At 45.1% G+C, this 10,000-nt stretch overlaps 1 protein-coding gene across 6 annotated transcripts in view; it reads right to left on the bottom strand.

The window, feature by feature from the left end:
• The window catches only part of ltbp3 (latent transforming growth factor beta binding protein 3), a 126,756-nt gene that overhangs the window by 35,660 nt on the left and 81,096 nt on the right, over positions 1-10,000 (bottom strand). For all 6 annotated transcript variants that reach the window (XM_063202723.1, XM_063202722.1, XM_063202720.1 and 3 more), the window contains exons 11-14: positions 7,713-7,796; positions 7,083-7,208; positions 4,415-4,546; positions 1,829-1,957 (exon numbers count right to left, since the gene is read on the bottom strand). In XM_063202723.1, the coding sequence (XP_063058793.1) occupies positions 1,829-1,957; positions 4,415-4,546; positions 7,083-7,208; positions 7,713-7,796 (471 nt within the window). The remainder of the gene's footprint in view (positions 1-1,828; positions 1,958-4,414; positions 4,547-7,082; positions 7,209-7,712; positions 7,797-10,000) is intronic.

Consider the following 10,000-nt stretch of genomic DNA (forward strand, 5'->3'; position numbering starts at 1 on the left):
CTAAAACTTGAAAACGGGTCAAAAATGACCCGAACACAACATAAGGGTTAAGCAGAGACGTTCTATTGGGACTAAGAAAATGTTTGGTTTACGCTTAAACACAGCCTTTTCTGGCCTCGACCAGTAGCAAACAGAGAGACGCGGGTTAACCAGGCCGTTTTGGAAATCGTCATCTTCTTGGTCATTTCGGTACGAGATTTAAAAGTCGATGATAATCAGGCAAATATTTATGTACTACACACAAATGAATGAGAACTGAGATAGGGATGGGATATCAGTATCGGTGTATATTGGTATCGGGTTCAGATATCAACATATTTCAAAGATTGGATTGTAATTTTCCCAAAATATCGGAATTTTCCTGACACAGACATTGAGTCAGGTGCAACGTTAATTAGAAATCATAACGCTTGCATATTAGTTTTCAGGATGGGATTGTTACTTTTTTACTTTTTACTCTTTGGTTATTAATTGGTTTCCTGTTCTTCTGACCCCCTTTTCTGACCAAATAGTCTGCTTGGGCCTACCTCAAGTTGAAACCCATGCATATATGTGGTTTTGGTATTGGATCGGAGTAGTAAGGTATCGGCGGATATCCAAATGTAGATATCGGGATCGAATCGGGAGTGAAAAAATGTGTATCGGTGCATCCCTAGCTGAGTTGTCTGATGAAGGACTTGCTGCCTGAAATATTAAACATTAAACATGAGAAACGGGAGCTTGTTGTTGCGGACTTTACTACCATTTGTTTTGCTATTTTATGATTTTGCTAGTCCTGCATCCATTCTTGACACGGATGTGTGTGTTTTTTCTTTTTTTTCTTTTTTAAACGGAGAACTGAGAGACACCAGCACACACATGGTGTGACACACTCATACTCCGCTGTGACACCAGAATACACACACATTTTACACACACAAAATTGAACACACTGACACTGACACTGACATGGAAACACACAAACACACACACACACATACACACTCAAACACACAAACACACACACACACACACACAAACATACACACACGCACATGCACACAAATATACACACACATGCGCACACATGGAAAATTGTTACAATACGCAGCCATTGCTTTGCTGCTTGGCCCCTAATTGTTACAATACGCAGCCATTGCTTTGCATATCAAATGATCTATTATAAAAGGTGTTAGGTTTAGTACCAATGTGCTTAAAGGTACACTGTGCAGGAAATGGTCAAAAAAGGTACTGCAACTATGCTGCTTATTGAAACTGGGCTGCCTATTGCCAAATTTGATCTTTACATGAAAGTTCACTAAGTAATAAACAAATATTTTCTAGTATGGTCCAAGTAGAGTCATTTTTGCAGCTAAAAATGGCTATTTTAGGAAATTCAAAATGGGGGACCATGGAGAAGATCCCCCTTTTCATGTATGAAAAGAGAAATTTTCCCTGTCATAATGAATACTTAGAATTTGATGGTGGTGATAAGTATTCATGAAAAAGGTAACATTAGTGAATGGGCAGCATGAATTCTGGAAAAAAGCAACAAAAAATCTCACACAGTGTCCCTTTAACATAAAGTAGACTCTGTAATATAACTAAAATTAGTTTCCATATCTAAGGTGAACATAACAGACAATAATAAATACATTTTATGTTGAGCGCCTTTCAAAATGCCCAAGGACACTTAACAATCAAAACAAAATACATAACAGTAGGGAAAGTATAACAAAGCTTCAGTTAATTAACAATAGGAGAGTAATTAAAATGCAAAAATAAAATAGAAATAAAAGTTCAATAAAAATAAATGTTTTAAAATAAGAAAAAGAAGAATGCCACTAACCTTCGCAGGCGGGCTGGCGTCGCGACTTGCTGGCGTATCCGGGGAGGCATTCGCACCTGTAGGAGCCCAGCATGTTGACACAGTGTCCTCCCGGGCCGCAGATATCAGGCTTGGAGCACTCGTTTATATCTGGTAGGTACAAGACACACACACACACACAGGCACGCACACACGCACACACACACACGCACGCACACACACACACACACACACAGGTTGCTCTCAGAAACAAGACCATGACATCATTGTGTGCTGTGTTGTTGAGTTGTGTTATGTTGTGTTGTGCTTTGCTGTGTTGTGTTGCGTTGCGTTGCGCTGCGTTGCGCTGCGCTGCGCTGCGTTGTGTTGTGTTGTGTTGTACAGTACATCTCACCTACGCATCGTAGTCTCCCCTGGTGCATGGAGGTGTGTATGTGTGCATGTGTGCATGTGTGTGTGTGTGTGTGTGTGTGTGTGTGTGTGTGTGTGTGTGTGTGTGTGTGTGTGTGTGTGTGTGTGTGTGTGTGCTATACCACCTCACCTACGCATCGTAGTCGTCCCTGCGGCATGGAGGTGTGTGTGTGTGTGTGTGTGTGTGTGTGTGTGTGTGTGTGTGTGTGTGTGTGTGTGTGTGTGTGTGTGTGTGTGTGTGTGTGTGTGTGTGTGTGTGTGTGTGTGTGTGTGTGCTATACCACCTCACCTACGCATGGTAGTCGTCCCTGGGGCCATGGAGGGCTTGTATCTCTGGTGGCAGCTGTGTGCGTGTGTGTGCGTGTGCGTGTGCGTGCGTGTGTGTGCGTGTGTGTTGTGCGGTACCACCTCACCTACGCATCATAGTCGTCCCTGGGGCATGGAGGGCTTGTAGTGTGTGTGTGTGTGTGCGTGTGTGCGTGCGCGTGTGTGTGTGCTATACCACCTCACCTACGCATCGTAGTCGTCCCTGAGGCATGGAGGGTTTGTACCCCTGGTGGCAGGTGTGTGTGTGTGTGTGTGTGTGTGTGTGTGTGTGTGTGTGTGTGTGTGTGTGTGTGTGTGTGCACTGGCGTGCACAGACATTTTGGGGGGCAGGTCCTGGGGTGATGGTGGGGGGCATGTGGAACTGGCGGCTGCAATAACGGTTCGGTGATTTTTTTTTTTTAAATCACATTTTAATAAACATGCCACAGTACGCTAAACAAAACATTTCATTTTTTTAAATGATGAATATTATGTTGGAAAGTTAAAATAATTAGATTACCATGCCTACTGCATAATTTACCGCATGGACTAAAGAGTGTACTGTCGCTTTAAATGCGTGTCTCCAGCGCAGTGATCAGGAAGCGATTCATTCTAACAGATTCCTTACTTGGAAAACTCTGCATCTCCGGTAATTTTTCCTCCATTAGTACCGATTTTAATTAGTCCATGTGTGTTTTCAAACTGTTAAAACGAATATTAAAGCTTAACTCGCATTTCAAGACGTTGTCAGAAGGATTTAGTCTATTACACGGCCGGGTATTGTGAGTGAAAACTGCTACTTTGGGTCGGAGGTTTTATCCGTGTAGGCTACACTTTTCTGGAGGTGTCAAGCACAATCCTCTATATAGCCTACCTGTTTCCCCCCGAATAAGACATTGCTGTGTGCACCCTGCTTTTATTGCTGTGCTGTGCAGAAGGCTATAAGTGGCAGATTTGCTGGAATTTACGCACAACATTTTTTTTTCTCCCTGGCCGTGACCGCTGTTCTTTTCCATGCCGTCGGTCACAAATGTGATTTGCATCAGGAGGCCAACGTTTCCCAAACATAGGCATGAATCCTCTTCCTGTTTCCCAAACATTCTGTTAATCTTTAGACCTGAAACTGTTTGAGCAACGTCTGGATTCATTAGGCTAATAATATAATGGTTGCTGCAATCATGTTACACGTGTTAATTGTTGACATAACTTTGGCTACCTCTTCTGCGGTAGATTTGATAGGGCCTACTGTAAATGCACAATTTGCAAAGTCTCATAATAAAAGCCAGGGCTCTCTTTAGACCACTTCCAAAGTCACAAGCAACTTTCAACATCATAAATAGGTTATTGACTGTTACCTGGCTGGAGGGGAGAACGGTGTGCGTGGCTGCCCGCCACACTGCTGCCATTGCAACGCGCTTCCGAATCTGTCAGTTCAAGCGCGCTCACGTTGACAAAAGGAGATATGTGTGCCGTTGGAGGGGGCATGAGGGATTTCGGGGCATTATTATCACGCTATTTTAATTGACAATGTCTAAATGATGATGTTAACATCAACTACAGCGTTAACCTTACATTTAAGGAATAAAATATTAAAAATAAAAATAAAAAACGAACTTTCAATAGGGCACTTTGGTCTGTTAAAGGCAACTTGGTGTTGCCCAAGCAACACCACGTGTCTATCTGTGCACGCCTATGTGCGTGTGCGTGTGCGTGTGCGTGTGCGTGTGCGTGTGCGTGTGGTACACCTCACCTACGCATCGTAGTCGTCCCTGCGGCATGGAGGTGTGTGTGTGTGTGTGTGTGTGTGTGTGTGCGTGCGTGCGTGTGCATGTGTGTGTGTGTGTGTGTGTGTGTGTGTGTGTGTGTGTGTGTGTGCCTCCTATACCTCACCTACGCATCGTAGTCGTCCCTGGGGCATGGATGGCTTGTACCCCTGGTGGCATCTGCAGCGGTACGACCCCACAGTGTTGAAGCACGTCCCCCTGTTGTGGCCACACGGCTCCCCCTCACACTCATTCACATCTGAGAGAGCCAGGGAGAGAGAGAGACAGTTAGGTGTGGCCAATTTACTGTTTGACACCGTCACTAAGGTATTGCTGTCTGGTACACGGTATATATACTGAAAAGTCAACAGCCTCCTAATGTATTGAAGCAGAAAGCAGTCTGTCAGCCCTTGCAGGATCCTGAAACGAATCTTTAGGGCCAGTAGAGAACATATACGGCCACTATATTACATTTCACGGCCACGGCCCACCTGGACAAGTCCCCATCTCCCAATGGCCATTCCGTGCCTGGATTCAACTCATTGTAAGACAAGTACACAGATCGACTGGTTATATAGTACAGTAAGTGTCCTGTGTGTGAGAAGAAATCTGTGTTTCTTTTTTACTTTTACTTTTGCTTTTACTTTTGACTTCTCTGTACTTAACTATATTTACCATACATAGGCGTGTCGTGTCACGAGCATTAGGATGACATGGTGCATGACAAATTATTGATGTTTACTTTATTTGACTGTTTTTACAGTGTGTAGTTCACATTCAGTTTTTTTGGGATGTCATGTGTGACGGAGGTCTTCCTGCTAGCCAGGCCGTGTCCTCCTAGTGACGCAACAGCTTCAGCGTTGCTACCAGTCAGGTCAAGACGCAATGCAAGTACTTTCTGAGTTCCCGCAAATACGGGAACTCCTCCCATTTTGTTGGGAAGCAAACAATCAGTAGCAAACCAAGGGAGATTAAAATGCCGTTTGGGAAATATTAATTGTCCTGCTCTTGGTCAGACCAAGTCTCGAAGAGATTTGAAAGTTGATGATAATCAGGCTAGTCTTCCTGCAGAGTTCGTCCCCCTCGGGGACGCGAACGTGCCACCTCGTCAACTACATCAGTTCGGAAATGGGAGGCACAGTACGAGGCCGCTGAGCTAAAGGGCGCAGGGTTGCCAGATGAGGCTGATGATTTCCAGCCCAAAAATGCTCAAAACCCGCCTAGAAGAACAAAACCCTGCCCAACTCTATTGTATGTCTGTTCTATGTCTATGGCAAAAATTGGGCGGGTTTTTCTGCTAAATGCCATTTTTACCCACACACGGCCATCCTAAGCAGCCCAATTGGGCGGGAAGCGCTACCGCATTGTATTGAGGCTTCGGGAGCGAGGTTTACTAACGTTCCACACCACACTCTGCTAGTTGTATTGAGGCTTCGGGAGCGAGGTTTACTAACGTTCCACACCACACTCTGCTAGTTGTATTGAGGAGGGAGGTTTACTAACGTTCCACACCACACTCTGCTAGTTGGCTTCGGGAGGGAGGTTTACTAACGTTCCACACCACACTCTGCTAGTTGGCTTCGGGAGGGAGGTTTACTAACGTTCCACACCACACTCTGCTAGTTGGCCTCCGTTACTCATGGCACCAAATAATGTCACGTCAGTTAGAGAACGAGAAGGAGACAGCCTTGTGCTGCTGATATAGATCAGACTCACACTTATCCATTTCTGAAATAACAGGGAGAGGAGGAGGAGGAGAGGAGGAGAGAGAGAATGAGAGAGAGAGAGAGAGATGCCGTGTCCAGACCAAGAGCGACATGTTTGATTTAGCTAATCCTATCACAGCTCTGGCTTGAAAGCCTGGGATATTCAGAGATATGAACATTCCAATTGTTTTTCGCCGAACCACGTCATAGTTCATTACCATCAGAGAAGATGACTTTTAATTGTTAAAATTCGCTCAGTTTGCTTCCCTCCTGGCGAATTCGCTTTGGTAGCGCTGGTCGCGTGCCCTCCATAATAGAGAAATAAAGACTTCCGTCGCTTCGTTCGCTCCGTTCGCTCTGGGTCTGAACACAGCAAGAGAGCGAGAGAGAGAGAGCGAGAGAGAGAGAGAGAGAGAGAGAGAGAGAGAGAGAGAGAGAGAGAGAGAGAGAGAGAGAGAGAGAGAGAGAGAGAAAGTAGGTCTAGAGTGCAGTGCTGTAGGCCTATGTGGAGTGGAGAGTAGAGATATTTTATTGATCCCAGAGGACATTAGGGAGGGCAGGGGGCAAAGACAGATGAGTCCATGTGGAGCAGTAGTTTTAGTTTTTGTTGTTTTTTGAATTATTTCATGGCTGGATCCTCAATAAACATGAACAATAAGCATACTCTTAGGCCTACTCTTAAGAACACAGCATAAAATCTAGACAAACAGTAGCCTAAATTACTGGGGGGGGGAAATCACATATTCTTCCTTTAAGTACTGAAATGATTTGACACTAAAGGGCTTAAAGTGCTCAGGAAACTGTGCAGGGTAATATTACTCAGGTGCTCATCTGTACCGGGTGAAGTGTAGGTCCAAAAAGGAAGGAAAAAGCAGAGGCACTCTGAGATTTGAGAAAAAATATAAAAAAGCCTTTAATTTAACATGGCAAATTCAGTTTAAAAGCACATGGGCCTACGCGTTGCGGCCATATTGGCCTTCATCAGGGCATAGACAAACAAAGTAGGTCAAAGGTTAAAAAGGCACCCATAGGTGTCAGAAGGGGTGGAGTCATCCTATGAAATGATTTGATAGGCCCTCACTCACTCACCCACACAGCTCTTCCTCTGTGCGTGGAAGCTGAAGCCCGGGTAGCAGTGGCACTCGTAGTCGTTCACCAGCGAGATGCACTTGCCCTGCCCACACAGGTTCCTGCCCAGGGTACACATGTCCAAATCTGTAAGGAGCACGCACACACGCACACACGCAGGCAGGCAGGCATGCACGCACACACGCACACACACACACACACCTTGTTAACTTTGTATGTAGGTTTACTCATTCATATATAAATAACAGACAGACATTATCATGAATCAAATCAAATAACTGTAAAAAAAAAACAGAGAGATGAGTCTTTCCCGTCCTCATTTCTCTACATGAGCCTCCAAACAGAGCATACACTACTTCATAGGACTTCTAGAACATGACATGATTCTAGAACTTGAAGGTAGAGAATGCACGCACATCAGTGGTACAGGTGCTGGACAAAATAAAGTGACTGAAATAAATGATAGAAGTCCGCAACACTGTTAATGCTCCCAGTGATTTATTTGCACGACGTTTCGACCTTCGTCCTTTTTCAAGTGCAAAAGTGATTCTAGAACTTGGCATGCTTCTAGAACTTGGCTGCATGGCTTCTAGAACAGCAAGATGAGATTCTGGCTGCGATGGAACTCACGTGAGACCTGCGTCTGGGCTTCAAAGGAGTCGCTGGGGGGGTCCACCTTGACGATGGGGTTGGGAGTGGGCTTGGTGATGATCGCTACGGCAACAGAAAATGGTAAAAATGGTAAATGGACAACCTTTATTATATAGCGCCTTTCCACTCCTTCTAGCACTCAAAGCACTTATCATCGTATGCCTCATATTCACCCATTCACACTCTCATTCACACACCGGTGGCAGTGGCTGGCAGTCTGAGCAGACAGACATCCCATTGCTATCATGTCATGAAGGCAGTACCAAGAAGACTAATACCAAGTAGTAATACCAGTACCAAGAAGACTAAAGTGGCGAAAAATTCAACTCTATAATGTTCTATCAGAGGGAGTGACCAGCCGAATCTCATGTGTAGTTTAGTTTAGTTTATTTAGTTTAGTTCAGCAGGGACCATGCACTGCACAATAGACATTGTTTACAGAAGTAAAAAGATGGCTTGTGCCAGATTATAGCTATATAACTAATTTCCATCTGCAGTCCCTGGACATGTAAAAAAAAAAATGCAGTACATGAACAAATAAGCACATCCATAGGCCATGGGTTCATGGGTACTTTTAAGGAGCAAGTAGTCCGTTGATGCACGCAGTAACATCAGTGGCACGCTGTAATAGTCATTGAAAAGTTAAGTACCATAGTATTACAATACTATGACAGTGCACAGGGCCTTTAGTACCATAGTACTACAATACTATGACAGTGCACAGGGCCTTTAGTACCATAGTACTACAATACTATGACAGTGCACAGGGCCTTTAGTACCATAGTACGACAATACTATGACAGTGCACAGGGCCTTTAGTAATGCATTACTACCATAGTACTACAATACTATGACAGTGCACAGGGCCTTTCGTAACGACTGAGTCATTGCCCTTCTGTCTACAGCAAATTCACGACGCCTTGTCAAACGGGCTAAATGGCATTACAGAATTGCATTGCCGCTAGTTTTATTGCTCTGCAGTTTTTGCTGTGGGCAGTCTAATCTGTTCCGGCAGTAAGAGTGTAGATTTAACAGTTCTCTACAGGGTGTAAGTATTAAGCCAGGGCGAGAGAGGGAGCGGCGGTAAAAGCTGAGCTTGGCTGAACTTAACGCAGTAACAAGTTTTCCAACATTTCAGTATTTCCAGTTGGAAGGCTGAAAGTGTTGACAAACATGCTGCCATGACCAGTGGCGGAACAATTGCACACAGGGCCCCCGGGGAACACTTAAAGGGCCCCCCATGTGACCTGCCAAGGTCATAATAGGGCCCCCCATCACCAACACAAGAGTGCCCTGGGCCCTGGGGCAAATGCCCTGCTCGCCCTCCCTATATCTCCGGCCCTGGCCACGGCGGTAAAAGCTGAGCTTGGCTGAACTTAACGCAGTAACAAGTTTTCCAACATTTCAGTATTTCCAGTTGGAAGGTTGAAGGTGTTGACAAACATGCTGCCATGACCAGTGGCGGAACAATTGCACACAGGGCCCCCGGGGAAGAACACTTAAAGGGCCCCCCATGTGACCTGCCAAGGTCATAATAGGGCCCCCCATCACCAACACAAGAGTGCCCTGGGCCCTGGGGCAAATGCCCTGCTCGCCCTCCCTATAGCTCCGCCCCTGGCCATGACGTGCCAACTTCATGCCAATTAAACTGGCGCTCAGTAGGGGGCGCCACTCTAAACAGAGCAAACGTACAGTACAGTAGTGGTGCAGTGCCACGTCTTGGCCAAGAGAAAGACGAAGGAAGATGTCATCATGAAGTTATATTAATATAATAAAAACGCTACCATGTGAATACGAAGATGTCATCATAATGTAATAATAATAATATTAAAACGCTACCATGTGAATACGAAGATGTCATCATGATGTAATATTAATACTATTAAAACGCTACCATGCGAATACGAAGATGTCATAATGATGCAATATTAATAATATTAAAAATGCTACCATGCGTCATGCAGTCCCGAACTGTACATGTGCTTTAGGCCAGAGAAGCCAACAGGGGGGAGCAAAGGGGTCAGTTGTCCCGGGCCCAGAGAGAAGGGGGGCCCAAACTTAACTTGGGTACCCATTATTACTATACATGTTATGTATTGCCCACCCCCCACTGACAGTACATGTCCAGCAACTGAGGGAGGAGTCTAAACAGACCATTAGGCCTGTACACGTCACACCTTTAGACATTGACAATCTCACAACTCTGCTCTCTCGCTCTCGCTCTCTCTCACGCCCTCTCTCTCTCTCATACACACACACAGACTAGT

This window comes from Engraulis encrasicolus, chromosome 7 (genome assembly GCF_034702125.1).
Source record: "Engraulis encrasicolus isolate BLACKSEA-1 chromosome 7, IST_EnEncr_1.0, whole genome shotgun sequence".
Lineage (NCBI taxonomy): Eukaryota > Metazoa > Chordata > Actinopteri > Clupeiformes > Engraulidae > Engraulis > Engraulis encrasicolus.